This window comes from Poecilia mexicana, unplaced genomic scaffold (genome assembly GCF_051168715.1).
Source record: "Poecilia mexicana isolate PSO_F unplaced genomic scaffold, ASM5116871v1 scaffold_13, whole genome shotgun sequence".
In the NCBI taxonomy this organism is placed as follows: Eukaryota; Metazoa; Chordata; class Actinopteri; order Cyprinodontiformes; family Poeciliidae; genus Poecilia; species Poecilia mexicana.
In genome coordinates, this window is record NW_028263382.1 from 4106913 (window position 1) to 4128612 (window position 21700).

At 39.1% G+C, this 21700-nt stretch overlaps 1 protein-coding gene and 2 long non-coding RNA genes across 3 annotated transcripts in view; 2 read left to right on the forward strand and 1 right to left on the reverse strand.

The window, feature by feature from the left end:
- Nucleotides 1-809: 809 nt before the first annotated feature.
- LOC106911401 (interleukin-18-like) lies at nucleotides 810-12993 on the reverse strand. The gene is made up of 6 exons (XM_088011491.1): nucleotides 12813-12993; nucleotides 7929-8005; nucleotides 7801-7827; nucleotides 7555-7695; nucleotides 2766-2902; nucleotides 810-2585 (listed from the first exon to the last, which is right to left on the reverse strand). Exons 2-6 carry the CDS (start codon nucleotides 7993-7995, stop codon nucleotides 2355-2357), a joined length of 603 nt encoding a protein of 200 aa, XP_087867617.1. The 5' UTR covers nucleotides 7996-8005; nucleotides 12813-12993; the 3' UTR covers nucleotides 810-2354.
- LOC148155675 (uncharacterized) overlaps nucleotides 8626-21700 on the forward strand; it is an 81014-nt gene continuing 67939 nt past the window's right edge. Inside the window, exon 1 of the long non-coding RNA XR_015765010.1 lies at nucleotides 8626-8853. This is a non-coding gene — a long non-coding RNA (uncharacterized LOC148155675). The remainder of the gene's footprint in view (nucleotides 8854-21700) is intronic.
- LOC106931759 (uncharacterized) lies at nucleotides 13156-15643 on the forward strand. Its single transcript, XR_015765011.1, has 2 exons — nucleotides 13156-14397; nucleotides 14519-15643. It is a non-coding gene; the product is annotated as an uncharacterized LOC106931759 (long non-coding RNA).

The following is a 21700-nucleotide window of genomic DNA, read 5'->3' on the forward strand; positions in this document are numbered from 1 at the left end:
ACAGACTTTAATTGAGCCAAAACGAGAAATAGTTTGAATTTCTCGTTTGGACTGTGGGTACTCTCACAGTTCAAAAACATGACCGTCAGGTTAATTGATCTCTTTAAATTCTCCTCAGGTGTGTGTGCACACATACACATACACACACCTAAAGAGTCTCTGTTTGGATGGATTCTGTGACATATTTTAAAAATGTGCTATCCTATTGTAACCTGTCACAGAGCCACCAATAAAGCCTGGTGAGCCACATGTGACTCAGGAGTTTCCCTGAGCTGGACACTTTGTTTCATTCATTTGACCTTTTACCTTTACAATCCTTCCAGGTACTACAGCTGAGAAACATCCCAACAGCATGATGCTACCATCACTATGCTTCACCATGCGGGTGGTGTGTTTGGTCTGGTCAGGAGAACACTGCACATCACCACAAGGACCTTTCTTCTTCTTCCTCACCACTGAGTCTCCATCAGGCTTTTTGCTAGACTAGTCCAGCCTTGATGTGAGTTTCTGTCAGCAGTTTCTCAATGCCTCTCTTCCATAAAGCTCGGACTGGTCAAGAACCAACAGTTATCTGCAGTCTCTCCTAAAGCTTGGAACTCCTTCAGTGTTGTCATAACCTGGTGCTCTCTCATTTTCTCTCAGGCTGAGGACCATCTGACCTAGACAAATTCACACATGAACCATATTCTTTCCCTTTCCTGAGAATAGATGTCCAGGAGATGTTCAGTGTTTTAGAGATTTTTTTTACTCCATTACCTGAAAATGTTGAGCACAGTTGATTTGTAAAAACAACAAACAAGGCTAATACATCCAAGGGGGTGAGTATTTTTTTATTGTCAGTGTTTGTTACCCACCCAACAGTTTGACAACACTGTCTCAATCTTCACAACAATCAGAGAAAGTATACTGAGCAAAAATATAAACGGCCCATCTCATACATGACTTTTATGATCATTTGGGTTACGCAATATATAGAGAAACTCAAAATATACTTTCAGTAATTACTGATCTTCATATCAGCACTGATATCATCGTGGTTTGGCCATTTGTAGCAGATTGATAGTCCTTTGAATATGATGGGGGGGTCAGGTTCAGGAATTTGATTTTGACCAAGTTGGCTTCTCGTAGGCGGTTATGGACAGTCTGAGGTGTGATGCGTCTGTTGTGTCACTGGTCTTAGCCGATTCTTAGACGATGTGGCGATTTTGTGCTGGAGTGGTCAGATGTGGCTGACAAGGATGAGGTCGATTTGCAGACTATTTTTGACAGTCTGTTGGAAACCAACTCTTAGACGGCCAATGGTCCGATTATGGACATTGAGCCTTGCAGCTACTGCTCTGGTGGACATCCCTGCATACATGCCAATGGCACGCTCCTGCATAACTTGTGACATCTCTGGCTTTATGACTTGTGACAAAATGTGAAGTTTTGGGTTGGCCTTTTATTGTCCAGTTCAAGGATTGTCCAGTTTTTACTCATTTTTTCTGATTACCCACTGGACATGCCCCACCCACGCACTGAGTAATGCTCACTGAGAAGCAAATTGGATTAAAAATTGTTCACAAATCAAGAAAAATATTACTTTTGTACAATAAAATGTCAGCAAATGCTTATTTACAGTTAACTCCACAACAACGCAACAATATTTGCATGGGGTGTTTATTTTTGTTCGGTAATAATGATAGTTGTTCAGCAGCCTCCAGTGTCTTTGGAGCAACAGGAGATTCACATCATGGATGCTCTGCTGCCAAAGTGATTTATGCTGTCACGCTAATGTGGACCAAATTCTGACAAAGGGTTCTCTCAGCCTGTTGAATCTACGCTACAAAGAAATAAGACAGTTCTGAAAGAACAGGGCTCTAACCTAGGTAAGCTGACAAGGCTAACCTATTTGTACTCATGTGTTCATTTCAAAATGGTTTTAGGAAACAAGTCATCAGTAGGATAAGAGAAAACATAAGCATACAAAACAGCAAACATTTATTTAGTCCTTCCCTTCATCTCAATCTTAATATATCACTCATCGACTCAGTAATTATTGGAAATGAGTAATTTAAAACATGGTATTCATATTCCTATTCAATTTACTGTTAAAGAACCAACAAATATGGACTATAGGGTATAAAAACAAAATTATTACAAAATGACTCATGTTGTGAACAACCATATTTACTAATCCATAATAATAATGACGGTTATAAATAACAACCCGACCAAATCAAATAAACAAATGATCATAATGACAGAAAAATAATAATCTACATATAATGTTAGTAGTAGCAGAAGAAAGAAAGAAACTCACTCTCCCTTTAATAAAGTGGCTAGTGAATGTTATATTTTCCCAAGAGAAATTATTATGGACTGCATTTATTTACATAAAAAATCCCACTCTCATCCACTTCATCCATGGATCCATGACGCAGAATTAGTTTATGCAGGCAAGGCATGTCCTCCACATGCTCGAATGCCAGGAAGAAACCTGGGTACATGGTGGATTCAAACTTGTATTTGCCAGTGGAGATACATTTCCACCGGAACAGAGCCTTGTGTCCCGCTTCTGTAATCATCTTCAGGACTTCGGGATCCTAGCAATGACAGAAGTGGGAAAACTGGTTAGGTTTCATTTTGTTACGCTGCTGAGTAACAGTGAAGGTGTTTATCTTCTTTCATTATTTTTCACTCGATTAGCTGCACCTCAGCATACAGTCTCATTTTACATGCAAGAAAGTCCTGACTGACAGAACCGCTGAAAAGAATGTACTCACCATGGGCTCTGGACACACTTCCTTGTAATCTTTGCAGGATATCATCATTTTCTCACCATCAGCACAGACGTAGAGCATGACTGACTGATACTTGTTAGATAATGAGTCCTGATAAATCTGGATTTCAAATTGGCAATCTGAAAGAAAAAACAAGTATAATCAAGATGTTTTCTAAGTGACCTGCACAGCAGAAGTGTTGGACTAAGGCCCAGAAGAATCCAAACCTGGAAACTTTTTCATCATTTTATGTTTCTACTCAGACATATTTAAAAAAAAACAAAAAACTAAAATAATAATAATAATAATAATAATCTGGTGGAATAATAAGTTCAAGTTGAATTCAGGTAAAACTAAACAAATTACCTTAGATCTTAATGAATTGAGACCACACAATCATGTGATCTTTAATAAATAAAAACTTATTGTCATACTTTACACTAGAGTGATCATGTTGACTATCTGTTGTGCATTTTTTGCAGAGCTTTTATGCCGCTACTCTTAGTATTATTAGACATGGCATGGGTGGATTGATTACTGTGGGGTCTAAAAATAGACTTGCCAATATAGTGAAAACCTCATTGAAAATAATTGGGTTGAATTTTCAGCCTCTGCCCTTGCAGTCTGTCTATGAGGACCCTGTAATTAAACAGAAACCGTCTCATGTTCTGTTTGAAGTTTATGAGCTATTACCTCCAGAAGAACACCACAGAGGTTTTTTAAAGTCCTCTCTCCCAAATTCCATTTCGCTTCTCAACACGTCTAGATTATTTTTTTATGGTTTTCTTATTTTTCCTATGTAGTACCTATTTATTTTCTCTCTGATAAAATTGTAATTGTTTAACAACTTGTTTGTATTACAAAGTCAGTGAAGTAGTGCTGTGTCAGAACATGCAATAGTTGTGATCTTGGCATAATTATATTGTCCCTCATTCCAGATACAATGTTTTAATATATTTGTCTCATTTGTTGAAATTTCTCTGCACTGTTACATTTCTTGTCTTATTGCAATGTGTTTCAATGTCCTGCAGGTTGCTATTCTTCTGCCTAGGGATACACCGTCCCACTTTTTTCACTTGGATATCTGAGGTTTAGCATCAGCTGATGCAAATCTAATACATAAAAAGAGTGCTGAACTGACTTAAAACGTCTCTTCTTTTTTAAACACAGACATAAATAAATAATAAATAAACTGACAAAAATAATAGGTCGACTAACTTGGTTAAACATGTACATTTAAACTATAACAAATCTTTCAAATGGTTCAGAAAGTTCAGTTTCGAATTCTAAATATAATGTAAAATAAATCAAGCATAACGTCATACTGAGCATAAAGCATAGATTTAGGCTGAATAGATCTGCCATTATGGACTGGGCACACTGTCATTGATACTCAATCTATTATACTTTTTAATAGTGGACTAATACTGGATTAAGGCCCTGAAGGACCCAGAAGGGATGATCCTTAAGGAGGATCCAACAGTGATGAGTGCTCTCCATCCATTAATGTTGGATGGGGAGCATATCTACTGATGCTCCTTAGGAAACAATAAAGTGTATCTTATCTAATCTAGTGTTCTGTTTTGGAATGCTACTGGGAAATAAATGTACTAATAATTCCCTCACAGGGCTACAAACTGCTACAGTCTGATAAACTTGGCTGAGTAAGATCTCTGTGATTGACTGGACATGTTTAGTCCAATCATCTGTTAGAACTGAGATTCCTGGAGGATGCTATTAGAATTTAGTGGAAATGTGAAACGGCTCATCAGTGCCAGGTGTGGCATTTGCACCCTATGCTGGCTAGACTTTTTGGGTTGGTGCCAGTAGAGAGACCTATTCTGCTCCACTCCCAAACATTTTACTCCACTCCCAAATTTGTTTTTAAAATTTCAAACAATATATGAAATGTAAATAACACCCATGTGGCTTCCAAGAATGGGTGAGAACTTGCATATCTGGCATGATGTGTGACTTTGATGTGTACCAAGGTAGCATGTTTTTAAATATTATTCATAATTTGTACTGGTCAGATGCAAAGTGATAAGCAATCAATGAAGCAAATGACACATTCAGCAGTTTTTGTCTGTGATGCAGACATTCCTTCCTTGTTATTTTGTCGTCTATCTTTAGCCTATGGGAAATTCTGCCATGCCATTCACCCCCAAAATAAATAAAAAACATTCAGTGATGCGATTAGCTGCACCTCAGCACACAGTCTAATTTCATATGCAAGAAAGGCCTGACTGACAGAACCACTGAAACCACTGGCAATTCATTTTATCAACTAATTGCCACAAAAAAACTGGATCTGGTATTCCTAAGTATTTTAAATTGTCCACCGAGGGCCTCCCATCCACATATCAGCATATTTTTCAGCTTTTATTTAGCTGGATTTTGAATTCAAGTTCACTCAAAGAAGGGATGATTTACATCAAAATAAGTTTTTGAAAATATTTTATGTAATTTAGCATTACTTTTTAAGAAAGAATAGGGGGAAAAATTCAATAAAAGCCCAAAATCAAATTTGACATGAAAAAAAAAATCTGATTTCATTTTTAAGAAAATAAATGATGATGTGGGTTTTCTGTATATGTATTGTGTTTAATTTAGTCCCTGTGTTCTCTTGTCAAGCCCCTGATTGCTTCCAGCTGTCTCTCCTTCTTCTGATTATCCCTGTGTCCTAAATCATGATTTGTCCATAGCTTGTCATTGTGAGTCTACCTGAATTTGCGATTTTGTCTCGTTCCGTACAACTTTGAACGTAATTAAACCAATTTCTCCACCTAACCACTGGTGAGATCACCCTGGGTCTCACCACCTCAATCCTCATCAACAAAACCCCACTTCATGACACCCAGAGCTAAATGTAATATTACAACATTTTTGAAAAACGTCACAAAAACAACATTTTCATCTCCAGCACACTTCTACCAACTAAAAGGTTGAACATTTTTTGTGTTTTCTAGGGTTAAAAGGTATACATTTATTAATTTTACACTCATTACAAAATGCTGTGGGTGGCTGCAGGCATCAAGATTAGCTTGTCTTGAGACAAGATAAATACTGATGGACAAGCCTATTAGTATGTTGTGACACCACCATTCATTGTATTTACAGCTCATCATTTGGGGTATATCTCCATCAACTATATACATGTAGATGTTTGTCTTTTTTTTCCGTCTGTGCAAAGTAGCTCAATTCTAGTGGCAGTCCAGTGTATCGTACACTTGACAGGCCTCCAGACTTTAATTTCCCCTCTACCAGGCTAAGTCTTGCTTGTTTTTGTTTGTATTTAAATAAAATAAATGTTGATATTCTCAGTAAATGTAAAATTTCTCTATCTGGGGGTCTTAAGCAGCTTCTGGCTGAAATTGGATTTATCAGAAGTGCAAATAATTGATATCTATTTTAATTGTATTTCTTTTAATTTGTTGTTTTTAAGACTCGATAGTTATGGGTTTAAATAGCATTTCATTGATGATGTCTTCCCGTAACTCATAATTACCCAGCTATATTTTTACATTTTCTGTCAATTTAACTTATTTTAATACAAAAAACCTCGGGTTTAGCAAGTTTTCTGGGGTAAACCCTGCAGTCAATGGACAATTTACCTGTGCAAGAAGACAACTAAGTCAGTATGTTATTACAATATCTTACCACATTTCTATACCTGACAAAAGGATGGAACTAATTTATAGTACTGTATCAAATGTTTTTGTTAATTCTGTCTGACATTTTTGCATTATTTACAGGGATTTGTTGTGGACCTTACAAGTGTTTAATTTCACAGCTTTTACATCAGGCAGTTTTGCTCTGTCTGAACCTTTGAAGTAAGTGTGTCTAAATCGAAGCTACTTCAACGTATTATTCCCTCATGTCTAAATTATGTCAATATGTAACTAATGTCAGGTTATCCAAGAGAATTAAGCCATGATAAATTAGGTCAATATATTTTAGATAATCTCTTCATTAAAAATAGTATGTTGGAAATTATTTATATACTTGTCAATGATCAAAAGAAAAACCTATATAATGTTATGGTTGTTGTAAGCTGCTGCGCAACTTCTGCATGTTTCCACTGGTGTGACTTACCAGTCTGTGAAATTGGAGAGCCTACCTACAATCACCCTAATCCTAGGGGTGATTGTAGGTAGGCTCTGGAGCCTCAAGTGACTCTTCAGACCCTCTATTAAGATTAATCAAAACTGCTAAAGAATTGTGTAAAGTTCAATAAACAGTTATAGTGTTAACAGTTTTTCCAAGGTGTTTTTATGCTATTTGTGTGGAACATTTTCACAAAGTATGACACTAAAGTATGAAAAGGAGAATAATTTGTAATAAACAAATTTTTTGGTCAATCCATATTTTTTTATGTCAGTTTCTGGTATAAAATTAAATGGTCTATTGAAGAAAATGTATTAAAGTGCTGGCATTATGTATTTTTCAGGAACTTAGTACCATTTTATAGCACAATCAAATAACTATGTTACCTTAAGTAAACTATACATGTAATAAAACTTATAAGAAATTTGACTTTGCAGGTTGACACCTTGAAATTGAACCTTTTTGCTCTTTCTTACATCTCACCTTCGGCAAGTCCACCTCTGACTGACTCAACAAAAAAAGATGAAGGTTTTATAGTAACCAAGTCAAAGTCTGGACTAAATCTAATTACTCACTGTGTGACTTTTACTAGGCCATTCAAGCTCAAAAATACTCCAGTGTGGATCAATGAAAGCAATTCTGCAAAGATCTCACTGCCAAAAGCAGAGGAGTTGTCGTCTCTTACCAGGCTGTCCTCGATCATGGACTGTCCTGTCCTCAAATTCAAATTTTCCCGAAGTTTTCAAAACAAGAAACTTTTGGTCCTTGCTTTGGATCCACATTGATATTGGAGGTTCACGTCTCCTGAAAGCATCTGAACAAAGCTCTGCATTTCATAGAAAACAAGTTATAACCATTGCTACTGCATCTTTACTACACAGATGTCAATAAATATGAAACAAGCCAATATATAAACTAATATATAAGCTACCTGTTTCACATGGAGCAGAACTGGTCTCTGTGTACAAGTATTGAAAAACATAATTAAAGTGCTGTTTTGTATCTAACAGCATCAAAACCAAATAGATTTACAGATTAGAAAAGTATGTAATCACCTACCTTTAAAGTAAAAAGAATTGTTAATTGTTTGGATGAACTTCAGATGGGAGTCTTCACAGGTAGCCATTAGTGGATGCCTACAGAATAAAAACATAAAACTTAAACCACAATATGTTTCCATAAGGTACCACTGAATGTGATCTGAGTCATGTCTACCAAACAAGTGCAAACAATCTGGCCATCATTGTCCTATGATTTAAAATCCTTTTAATGCTAGAAAAGGTGCCTGACAGACTAACAATCTCAAGCTATAACAAGCACTGCTCTCCCCAACCTGCTGCTCAATCTTCCCTCAGACATGTGAAAGACTAATTTGACTGTTTTGAAATGTACCCAGGTATATGACAGGGGTATAAATGGGGTGGAGACTAATGCAGCGCCATTCGTCACTCTTATCTGGATATACCCATTAAAAGCTACAAGTGGTAGAAAAGTTCACTGCATGGTTGTTACGCCCATAAACTGTAAAACATTTGAAGGTGGTTTAGCTTGAAAATGAAAATCCACCTGCTGCCTTGAAAATGTAATTTAAATCAACAAGAAAATTGTTTTGGTTTTAACTCAGAAATTAACATTCATGAAGTTGATTTAACAAGAGTCAAGTTGTCTAAGCATTGTTTTTTAAGTTCATCCATCCATCCATCTTCTTCCGCTTATCCAGGGTCGGGTCACTGGGGCAGCAGCCTAAGAAGGGAGGTTCAGACTTCCCTCTCCCTAGCCACTTGTTCCAGCTCCTCAGGGGGAATCCCAAGGCGTTCCCAGGCCAGCTGAGAGACATAGTCCCTCCAGGTCTTCCCCAGAGCCTCCTCCTGGTGGGACGTGCCCGGAACACCTCACCAGGTGTAAGAGCGGAAATACTATCTAAGGAGTTGTTTGGCGGAAAAAAGACACTGGCGCCTCGGCGAAGACTTTGGCTTCGCACCAGGTCAACCTGACCGAATTCTTTCCTTCCATTTGCGTGCAAAGCGCAAATGGAGCCAGAATTTACTGGAAAGGATGTCTCTTTGTGCAAGATAAAATCAACAATTTGAGATAAATTGTCCTATTCAGCAATTCTGAAATGGAGCAGATGTTAAGTTCGTGAGGTCCAAAATATTTTAAAGGTCGTCCAATACACACTCAGTATAAAGCGTGCCAGAATCTTTCTGCAAAACAACAGTAGCATGCCATTGGTTGAAACTTTCCAACACACACTGATGAAGATGGAAAGGTATAAAACAGGTCGAGATTAAGACTTCGGGGAGATTTTATGTGACAAGACGATGACGATGAAGATTTTGTACTGAACTGAAGAAACTGTAAAGAGGAATCCGTGGTAGTGTAATAAATCTCCAGCTCGTCTATGGCCTAGCAGCAAGAACTACATCTCTGTGCGTCATTTCTTTTACTTAGATATTTAAGAGTATAGCCACCTTTCTAATCCTCAATACAGGGAGGCGTCCAGGAGGCATCCTGACCAGATGCCCGAGCCTCAACTGGCTCCTCTCGACGTGAAAGAACAGTGGCTCTACTCTGAGTCCCTCCTGGATGGCCGAGCTTCTCACCCCATCTCAAAGGGAGAGTCCTGATACCCTGCAGAGAAAACCCATTTTGGGCCACTTGTATCCATGACCTCGTACTTTCGGCCACAACCCAAAGCTCGTGACCATAGATGAGGGTGGGAACGTAGATCAATCAATAAATTGAGACCTTTGCTTTTTGACTCAGCTCTCTCTTCACCACGACGGCCCGGTACAGCGCCCGCTTCACTGTAGACCAGTGGTCCCCAAAGTCGGTCCTCGAGGGCCGGCATCCTGCATGCTTTAGTTTTCTCCCTGGTGGTAGTAACAACCTTTTCAGCATGTCAATGTTCTTCTTAGGCCATCATTTGATCCAGGTGCGTTAAACCAGGGAGAGAACTAAAACTAAAACAAAGTCAGCCCTCGAGGACTGACTTTGGGGACCACTGCTGTAGACGCTGCACCAATCTGCCTGTTGATCTCCCGCTCCCTTTTTCCCTCATTCATGAACAAGATCCCGAGTTACTTAAACTCCTCCACTTGAGGCAGAGGGAGATGGTCTTAATGCAGTCAATAACGCTTGTGTCCTAGAACTTGCCTGGAACGGTAAGTCCCTTGATAACTGTTTGTCCACCATCATCAGTGGCTATGCTAACTAGTCTGTATTCATGGTAGCCTCAGTTCATATGGTATTAGAACTGAAGAAGGTGTGAGACAAATAAGGTCACTAGTACTGATTACTTTCACACCAGATGTATTGTTCAAGTGAAAATCCTCAGTGGGGCTAAAACATTTCCTTTCAGATATTTGGCCTGCACAGCAATTTTCCACAGTTCCACATCTGGTAACCATCATTACCCAAAGCATACACACATAACAACTGCAATAAGTAGATAAGTTCAGCTTGTCAGTATGGCACCAGTTCACATTCGGTTATCTCAAGGTACTTTACAATAGTACTACACAGAAATGTGTTGTCAATATAATAAAATCCTGCAACAGACTGGTGGCCTGTCCAGGGTGTACCCTGCCTCTTGCCCAAAACATTCGCTGGAGATGAGCACCAGCAACCCTCCTGACCCTGCTAGGGACAAAGGCGTTAGAAAATGGATGGATGGATGGATATAATAAAATCAAATAATAGACTAATGGTTCTCCAACTTTTCTAAAGCAAATACTGCCTCAGTAGGGCTATAGCCAACTATTATTTTAGTAATCGAGTATTTGATCGATCATTCTGGCAAGTGATCACTTAAAAACAAAATTTGCACATTGTGCAGATTTTTTACTTAACCACTTATATTTATTTTGTCAAACATTAAAGATACATGAAAATGCCGATTAACAAATCTTTTAATTAGGAAAAAGATAAATTATGCAAATGGAAATTATTAAACTCATCTTAATTTGTCACGTGATTAACTGATTTAATGTTTATTGTGTCAGGGCTGGTAATAGTCCTCCAATTGGAAGGTTGCAGGTTTGATTCCAGCTTCTTCTCATCACATCTCATTGTGTGTGAGTTTATGATGGGTGAATGTGGCATAGAGTTTTGACTGGTCAAAATGACTGAAGAAGCACCATATCAGTTAAGTTGGGGGTGCCCAAGCTTTTTAGACCAAGATCTACTTTTTCTCTCACCAGCCAGCTGAGATCTACTACATTCCACAAAGATATAAAAATTGTAAATTAAACTCTATTGACTCATTTTATATGTGAATATCCGTCAGTTATAGCAGATATAGATAGAGTGATAGAAAACCTAATCCATTTTCTTCCTCAGTGAGATTCTGACACTGGGAGCAGGTTACTGGTTTCTCAGTCAGAAGCTGGTTGCAAACCTGACGCCAGCAGGTATCAATCAGTTATGGTAGATCTGAACTTTGGTTTAATGGCATCAATATGAGAAATTTCAGACTGAGAGGAGGAACCAAAGAGCACCGTTAAGATAAAAGCCCATGTTTTATCTTAACAGATAAAAGAAGTTGGGATATTTTTCCTTCAACAGGTTCCAGAGGAATCACCTCAAACCAGATGTTGGACTGGAATTTATTTCAATAGGCTAACCCTAACCCTTTGTGAATGTTAGAGCCTCAACAGTGGAGCTATAAAGGCTGAAAAAGTCATTTTGGATTAAGTCTAATCAGCATCAATATTTCCACTAAATAAGAGACAAACATTAATAGCATGTTTGATGGAGGAAAATCCTCTCAGACTCTTTGCTCAAAGCAAGATGCCAGAGAGCACCAAACTAGGATTTTTATATTGGACAATAATTTAATATAGTTATCAGGGTAGGAGCCATTTGTTTGTTAGATACTTAATGAAATATATTTGTACTATTTGATGTTTATTGTGAGGTATGCTTGCAAACAAACAAACGAGGTAATTAGTCCAATTTTGTCTTTATTGAACATTCAGAAATGACAGCAGCTGTAAGGCGCCACAGCAAAGGTAAAATAACCCGAATAGGGGGTCAACTCAAAACCACTCGAACCTCAGCAAGCCGAGCAGAGATTACGTTAAAACATGACGTTCAGTCCGTTACAATATTAGGTTTTCAGGCTTCATGTTTATTTCGCGATTATTAATAAGCTCAACACAGCGGTGGTTGGTGAGCCGATTTAAACTAATGCGCTGCTAGTCAGTCGGTCTTCGAGTCGCCTTTTTTTAATTTTGTAATGTATTTTATAATTTAACCAAAACGCACAGATTGTTGCGTTTTGTTGAAGCAATAATTACTGACATTATTTTTGTTGGGTCATTAATTTGAACACTTTTTGTTGATTTTTTAAAAATTATTTAATAAAGTTACACATTTTTTGGATCTTAGTGAATATTTTTGATAAGCGCATCAGAAGAGGACGTGTTGGTTTCAACCTTATGGTGGCGTTCAGTTTGTCACCTACTGCCGAGATCGACCCGAGTTATATACTCCAGTTAATGATTACTAAATTAGTTTAAGTTCATTTCAATAATTGATTCATACAATTATTTTTTTCAGATCTACCCTTAAGTTTTCCAGCTACTTAAACCCTGGCATGCTTTTTAAAGTCAGTAACTCCCTGAATATTCCACAATAAATCCGAACTGATGTACCAGAGCTACTCTAATATCCTTCGACCATGAGTGATTTCTTTATTGCACACATAGCATAAAATAAATGGTTTACACACAATTAGCAGGAAAACGTCTGGGCTGATTGCTGAACTCAACCAAAGCAGCTTTACTGTTACAATAACACAAGTCTATATTTAAACAGTTTGTCACTACGTCAAATACAATTAAAAACAGCCTGAGCTTATTGTTTAACCTGTTACAGCCACACCCGTATTGGGTTCTATCAAGAGGCACAAAGTTTAATGGGGAAAGTTAAGTACCATACCTTTAAAATATGCTCTCCGTGGCGATGGTGCAACTCAGCTCTGACAATAAAGCAAAAACTGCAACTCTCCGCCTTTTAGACGCGTTTAAATTTTAAAAAGTGACTCCTGGTTGTCCTGTGTCGCTCTCACGCTGGCTCCGTGTCGCCGCTTTGTCCTTAACGCGGGCTGGACTGATTCCACTCTCTTTCTGCCTTACACACTCTCGCGTGAAATTTGATGTGAGGCGCACCCGCTTCCCGGTTCAGGCGGAAGTGAAAGCGAAGGACGGAGTTAAGATAGTTTAAACGAAAATAATTCCACTTCCATTTTCTGCTGTGTGCAATACTCTGGCCTAGGGTTATGATTTTTTCTCTTTTAAGCATAAAACAGGAACTGCTTAAATGTTTTCTTTTTCTTTTGTAACTTCACTTTAAGGGTCCACTTAGGTTCGCCTACTTTCAGAAATTAAAATAAGGGACGCCCACCATGGTAGGATGCCCTCAGAAGTGGTACACATTACTTTATGGCTGTTCTATTTTTTTTTCATTATTATTATTATTATTTTGTGGTGTGTTTTTTTTTTTTGCAAAAACAAAAAATCAATAGTGCAATCATTCATACACACAGAAATAGGTTAGAGTACCCAAAAATTGTACTCCAATCAGAGTAGTATAACTTCAACATGTTAAGTAGAAGTAGATTAAGCTTTAAATAAACAAATGTAAAATGTATCTGGTAAAAAATCTAGTCAAGTACAGAGTAACTGAACATAAATTAGTAAATGTTCTGGTGGTGTCTGTAGGACAGCCTTTTTGTTCTTGTTGCTGTTTACATGTTGAGAGTGTGATCTGTGTTTTCAGTGCATTTATTTTTGAGATTTTCTGTTTAGTCCTGTTCCTTTCCTGTCTTCCCTGTTTATTGCTTCCCAGGTGTGTCTCATTCCCTGATTACCCTACCATCTCCCTCTCCCCTCTCCAGAGGGGAGGGGGGCACCGCCTTCATCGAGGCCCCTGCAAGGTGCGGCCGTGACTGCTGGTGGACTGCAAGTCTCTGCGCTGCCCGCATTTATGTGCGCCGGGGGTCTCGGTGAACATGGAGACGGTAACTCCTATCAGGGGGCGGGGAACGTCGTTTGGGAAAGAACATGATGAAAAAAGGACTCCACAAGCAATAGTCCTGCATCCTGTGGAAGCTCAGAGCAGAGACCTAAAGCTGAGTGGAGGCAGGATTCCTCCCTGACAAGGACCCTCTTTGACAAGTTGCAGTTGATTCAGTTTAAGACGAGGTGGGACCACCTTATTGAGTTTTTTTTTTTTTTGTTTTCCTCCTCTTACTGACCCTACCTTACCAGGTTCTGATCCAGGGCACGTTATATTCAGCCTGGCCAAATGGAGCCGGTAGAACCCCATATTAGCCAAGATGGAGAGCTTCATTGCAAAGTCCAACTGAACTGGGAACTGTAACACTGCAGAGGAGGTCCTGGAGATCTGCACTGCGCTATCCACTGCACTCCAAAAGCCAGCCAGGACTTGATGTGCCACATGCAGGACCAGAGGTGAATGGGACTTGTCATTTCGGAGAGCTAGAAGACTGTCAGCAGAAGAGGTGGGTGGATATCAAGTGCCGGTTCCTGGATCTTGTTTTGGAAACTGACACTTCTGTAATTACAATAATAATAAATTCATAAATAATTTTTTCTTTCTTCCACATGACTCTTTGCGACCAGGACTTTCATCAAGAGGTCCATCACATGTGACTACCATGGAATATTCACTATTGCTGCCAAGGCTGGCGGCTTGCAGGGTCCCTGAAAGCGGGACAAGATGCATAGATTTACTTTTTCAAGTCTGGGGACCAAGGACTTCTGCATAAACTCTCAAGTCCACCTGTGTGACAGTCATCCGCAGCTTTTCATGTTTGGCTGACCGATAAACCTTTCTGCCAAAAACTTCAACACCAAATGTCTGTTATTGAAGTTCCCAGGCCTGGCAGAAACCATCTCTCCTAATAAAAACAACAAGAGACATCAAGCTGGGAGAGGAGAGGAGATCTACGTAGACCATGGGGTGAGGCAGCACTCGTTTAGGGTTGGAAGGCATGGGGATGATCTTAACTGGATGGGTGAGGTTGGCTCACCTCCCCCCCAAGAGAAATAGTTTAGTCTTATGTTGACAATGTTCTATTCAATAATTTCAGTAAAAAAATTTATTTTAATTTGTTTGACTGTGGTGTTGTAGTAAAAAGTTCAGTCTTTGAAGTTTTAGTGTTGTAATTGCTCTTTTTTGTGTACTCCAAAGTTCAGTATGACTTTAAATTGTGTTGTTGCAATTAAAGTTTTTTTTGTTTTGTTCTGCTGATAATTTTCCCCCCCCATTTTTTCCTTCTGGTCCTGGATTCAAGATGATTGACCAACCATGGTACAGAATGTTTTCCTTTTGCATTTGTTTTAAACTTTGGCTTTGAGCATGTGTAAAATGTTTGGTCAAAAGGCCAAAGCAGCTGACCTTCCTTGCAGTGGAGGACATTTTGTCAACCCAAAAAAATCTTCTTTGGGCTTCTTACTGTTCCTGTTATCGTCCACTAGATTGAGACATTGCCACGTCAGGTGGAATCTGAATCGCTGTTACAGCTATTTTCAACTTTAGCATTGCTTCCTGTTGCATAAAGATGGCCCAAATGAAACACACTGAGGTTTTGTGGATTAGAGCTGAGAAAATGGAGCATATTAAGAGGTCAGATTCCTTCTGCAAGATACTGTAAATGTCATGTTGGGTTCCAGTTTCTTTACCCACATACAGAACACCACCAGGAGAACAGATAATCAGATAAATAAAGTTTATTTCAACAATGATGAGAATGTGAGAATCTGAGTCTGGTCCTTGGGAGGGGCTACCGGGGTCGTCTGTTTTCTGAAGAGTAGTCAAAGGAAAATGGTGAGTTCGAGGTCATCAGAAAAAATTAATCTTTGAAACAATCAGAAAGATCTTACTTGTTTAGAAGTAGACTTTAGCCAAAGAGGAGATACTGTGTTCTTGAAGTGATTCAGGTTCCAGTGAGTTCTTGATAGAATCGGTTCTTTGTTGGAGATGAGGAGGTCACATGTGTGGGAGGAGCGAGCCGACTGGTGTCAAGGTGTTGGCAGTCAGCTCCTCATACACTCCAGGATGATTAGCTGATAGATCACAGGTGAGTCAGCAGGCACGCTCTCCACAGGTGCAGCCTCCAGTCGCCCTCTAATGGATGAAAAGGGGAAGCAGCAGGCAGCAGACCCCCCCCCCCTCGCCCCCCCACAAAGAAACAAAAAACCCTGGTTCCCAACATGCTGGAGTAGTTATTTTATTTAAAAGTTTAATAGGACAGAATCCAAGACTTTCATTTTTATCCAACCAAACTTTAAATTTTTCCAAATCTGTTTCTGTTCAACCTGTAAAAGCAACAAACATAAAAAATAAATGCTCATTATTTCCGAAAAACATGTCAACTCCATGTTGACAACTCCATGAGCACCACAGAAGGTCTTTGTCAGACGTTCCAATATTTTTATTGGAACGTCTTTATTCATAACTTTAACTGGAAAAGGATTTGGACTTTACCAAATATATGATAACTAATAAAGTGAAAGTGTCTTTTAAAATTATTCACTGAATTTACCCATCCAAACTTTTTCTACGTTTTAACAATAAGATGGATATTGTGTGCTCTTTAGTGAAGGAAACAGAAGATGTTTTATTTATTTTGGCCTCTTCTCTGTTCAATTTTGGAAAAGTATTTTCATTGTGATTTCTGCTTCTATTGAACCATATGTCTCCATTTCTTTGAACATTTATTGTTTTACTTCATTAACTATCCAACAGCTAAGAAAACATTTTCATAGTATTAATCTTATTATATTCTTAGCCAAATGACACATCCACAAACGCTGTTACACTAATAAAAAAAATACTTCTCTCCATTTTTGGCAATGAGGTCAAACAATATATCAAAACTATTGGAAATTCCACCAATAATAAAGCTATTAAAATTTGCACTGTATATTTTCTTTAATATACTTATGTAATACTAGGCTGGTGTACTGCCTCAATGTTTGTTGCCCCCTGGCGGTAATTATGTCACACTTTATGCTGCTTTTGTAATATTATGTATTTTGTATCTCAATAAAGATTATAAACAAACAGAAAAAGACAGATGCATCCTGGAAGGCATGCCATGTGCATGCTGGAGGCAAGAGGGCGGAGGGGTCAGTGAAAGGGTTTTAAGGCACTCCCCCTGCTGGCAGCCCCATCCATAGCATCATAAAACAACATGGAACAATACACTTTGAAAATATATACAAATACATGAAAACAGAAATGAAAAATACTTCTACAAATAGATGGGCTGTGATTGGTTGATTGGTCTTACAGTGTATTACAATAACATGATTGAATATATATAGATTGATATTTTTTACTTAATATCATGCACAGTGTTGTAATATAATAAAATTTGTAATTTGTTATACAATATATTTTTTTAAATTATTAATATTTTTCTGTTTCATTTGATTAGGTTTTGATCTGGGTTGGGCTTCTTTGGAGAGTTTAATTTTCAATGACAGTCTTATGCTGCCATCTAGTGGAGGTTCAGGGATATAGGATGAAACCCACTTGCACATTAGAGCAAACGAAATAAAACAAAAAATGGTGGGGGGACAATCTTGGCACAGAGAATATGTGGAAGGGGCATCACATACCCTCCAAGTTTGGTCGGTGTGGCTCCTTCCCTTGACACAGCTGCCATTTACCTCCATTCTTGCTCACTCAAAACAACTTCACAATTATAAGTGCTCTTTTGAACAAACTTGGTTTTCTATGCTCCCTCCAACCTTCTGCAGGTCCCCACCATGTTTGGTGGTCCGAGCTAAAGACTCCCATTAATTTTTCTGCCTAGTCAGTCTCGCTAGGAATGTCCTATAGAGCTGGGTTTTAAACCTAACCTCAGTAAGCCTCTTACTTCAACTTAGCCAAATTTTATTCGATTTTTATTTGTTTTTCAACTGTCTTTTGGAAATAAATCACACTTCACTTTTAAAATCTAATCTCTGAGCCTCTGTTGGATAAAGGATTTGCTGCTCTGAAGACTGGACTTTGGTTTTAAGCATCTACTCTTTTAACCATGTTTTTTTTATTTGATTTCTCTTCAAACTCAGTTTTTATGACAGAAATCACAGCTCAGATTCAAATCTCATCACTGAGCTTCTGCTATGTGCCAAAAATCTCTGTAAAAGCCATTCTGAAATGGCCTTTAAAATGTCTGTCAGCATTTCAGCATTTCCCAGAATGCATTGCATGGTGGGGCTTCAAATTCTAGCTTGTAGTTCAACTGTTTTTGCTGCAAACCTTAATAAACCATATACTGTTGTGATCAGAATGAGCTCAGCTATTTAACTGGATGTCTTAGGATGAACTTAGAAACATGTAGAAAATCAGCACCATGACTCAGAATGGGGTGCATTTTGTTGAACTGCTGCCTGCTGATCATAGAGGACACATCCCATGGTAGCAGCTTTGGGTAAGTTAATGTGGTCATGTACCCCTTTTGGCTCACATAATACTGAACATTCTAGAGGTCTTGCGGTGTATGATGGCACTAGAATGACTCTTTACTTATACTGGGGTGATGACTCCCAGCAGGTACTTGGAAGCTAGCAGCTTGGAGTGGTTGGTCCAGTTTCTCCTTCCTTGGGAGGTTGGCTGGGTGGTAACACTTTGCTATTGCTGCTTTTTTTCATTCCTCTTGGTGGCACTGTGGCATGGGGAGCCTTAACAACATGGTGGAGATCTGCTGGTGCACAGTTCATGTTCGCTAGCTTGGCAAAGGTGAGTCAGTTCCCCGCCAAGCAGACCGTCGGCACTCCACGCAGACCAAAAGAGAATCAATGGAGAACGCTTCTGCTTCCTGGGCATGCTAGTTCCACCTTGCGGTGTTAACGGATAGCGTGTTTTTGAAACCAGGGGCGCGGTACGTATCAGCCTTCCCAGGTTCCGCCTATAGGAACAGCACGTGGGAAAGGTGACTCTAGGACTCAGGAGTCTTAAATGCAGTCCAGTCTTCTATGAGGAATAGCCTCTCACACAACATGCACACCAACTGGTATTCTTTCTTTAGTCTTACAGCTCCACTCCTGCTAAAGGAATTTTAATTACAGAAAATCTTCAGCTTAAAGGTCTGCTAAACAGCCTTCACCTCCTAAGACCTGACCTCTTGTATTATTAAATCCTTTGATTTTTGCAATCATTAGGTCCCAATCAGCCCAAACATAAAAACTGTTTTACATGATGTAGTTGAGAAAATTATGTCCACATATGAGGACACTCAATATAAATTTCAGACAATATTCTCACAATTGATTAATGAAATCCAAAATAGGGTTACAATCTTTCTTTAGTTTCTGTCAGAGTTGACACCTATTAAACACAGCACATAACACAGGAAAGACAAGAGAAAGTTAGATTCTTAATACTCGCGAGGAGAACAGACAGAGATGTGCTTTCAGTTACAAATCTACTGCTCTGAAGCACATTTGCCTGCCCCTCTCTTTTTATTGTCTTTAGATCCCTAATCAGAGAGCGCTGTAACTCTAAAGGGAGGGGGAAAACACTTCATCACACAGTCACAGCGCCAAGATTATCACTAACTAACAACACAATCAATCTAGCACTAGCTTATCCAGTTCCTGACCCAGGATCAAGCAGGACAAGTTGTGAATCTTCACGGCGATGGTTTTATAACTATCCAAGAGGTCAAAGCAGGCCGTTCTGTGAAGAGCTGCTGTCACTGCTCTTCTTCAGAAAGGCCTCCTCTGAGGAAGGAAACGATTGGTTAACAATATAGAAACAAGACAGAACATATGATTAAACTAGAATAAGTAAGACTACATAATCCAAGAACATAGTAAAGATATAACAAATAGTTGATAATACAATTTACCCAACAGTTTCTGTTCACATTAGCATTATTTCTGAGTTCAGAAACAAAATGATACACAGTAGTGACTGTTTCAGCAATGTGGCCCATTCAAAGTACTACTAACAGGTATGGGAAGGCATGGGTCCCTAAAAAGTAAAATCCCTCAAAGTAAATTGGATTGCTGCTGTTCTAAACAGTTGATTTAAATGTTTGAATATGACACTTGAAACATTTAATTCAGTCTTAATCTACTCCAAACTATTTTACCCCATATGGGAGTGGTTCCCAAACTTTTTCTCCTCCCCCCCTCCCCCCAGTAGTTTCCAAATATTTTCTGGGGCCCCCTATGGTGGGGACGTTCATTGGGGGAATCGACTTTTTGGGGGCAAAATGAATGTAGCTGAACATAGACAACACCAGTAGCCTACAAGCTACTTGTTAAGCTTAAGGTCATGTATTGACATCAGGTAGTCATCTTTTAGGTAACATTACCTGCATCCAACAGCTTTACTCAATTCAGTCGGTTAGTTTGGGGGAAAAACTGAAAAGTTATTTCTGTTTTGCTGGTTTGCTGCCATGATTCTAACACACCTGCGTAGCTCCACACAGCAGCAGTATGTCTCGTTCACTGCTGCACAGGACCCAGCGCAAGTGTCACAGCGCTCATGTTGCATTTAAAGGTGGCTCAGAAAAACAGGTTGACATGTTAACAATGGACTAAACAGTTTTAACTGCTGATAAAAGTGACAGACACAGGATATGGGAAGTGTATCAAATTGACAGGAATAACAATTTGCCACTCTAAGGTAAAAACCCAGCGCATACAGCATTCATGGTTTTTTTCCATCCAGACGGCTTCCCGCCCCCCCCCCCCTTGCAATGGCACGCTCCCCCCCCCCCCACCAGGGGGCACGCCCCACAGTTTGGGAACCTCTGCCTTATGGGATCATGCCTACACCTGTCTGTAAACAGCTTTGTAACAATTGCAATCTGCCTGTAAGCAGAGCACCATGCAAATAAAACTTCACTCAATTTGTTCTGATGTGCTTTTTGTTGTGATTTTAGTTTTGTTTATATTGGGTTTATTTCTCTAGTGAGTCTCTATGTCGTCCTGTCCTCCCCTTTATTGATCCCAGGTGTCTCATTCCCTTATTATCCTCTCTTATTTAAACCCACCTGTGTTCTTTGTTCGTTGTTGTGTCCTTGTTTAAGTTGTAGTTCCAGTCAGTCCATGTATCATATGTTCGTTAGTCAGTGCTACCAGTGTGAGAGCTTTACTCTGCTCAATTGTGCTGCCTGTGATTTTGGAACCATTGTGGATAGCTTCTTTCATTAAAATCAACTTTTTTTCATCTCTCAACTTGGTCCTACGACGTCTTCCTCACAGCACCCCAATCCAATTCATGACACTTGTGCTCTGCATTGCAAGTTTTTTTACTTTTGGCATATGGGCATTAGCCATTCTGTGGACTGAGACATGGAGCAATGCCTTCACTTTTCCATTGGAGTAAAATGTCTGGGTCCAATTTCCATTCTGAAAAGTCAGTTATCAAGATAAGCCAAGACAATTTTGGCTCTGCATGATGCTCTTCTTGGTGTACCACACAGAGGTCTTTGCAGTACAATAGCCAGCTATTGGCCAAAGCCAAATCTGTAATTGGCACCCTCAAAGTCCATTTCTTGCCACTTGTGTGGTCGCAACTCATCATAAGATCAGTTACATCCATCTTGGAGTTTTATATATGGACAATAATTGGTTATGAGATGGGGCACTTATTTCTGTTTGACATCTTTGTTGGGTGTCTTTTGGCTCTCTTGCATGAACAGTAGACATTATTGGTGGTGGCACATTACAATACCATTTCACCATGTAAATATATTAATACTTGTTGTAATTTGTGTTGAAGCTCCCCAACCCTTTAGTTAGTATCTTCATCAAACTGATTCTTACAGTAGTAAC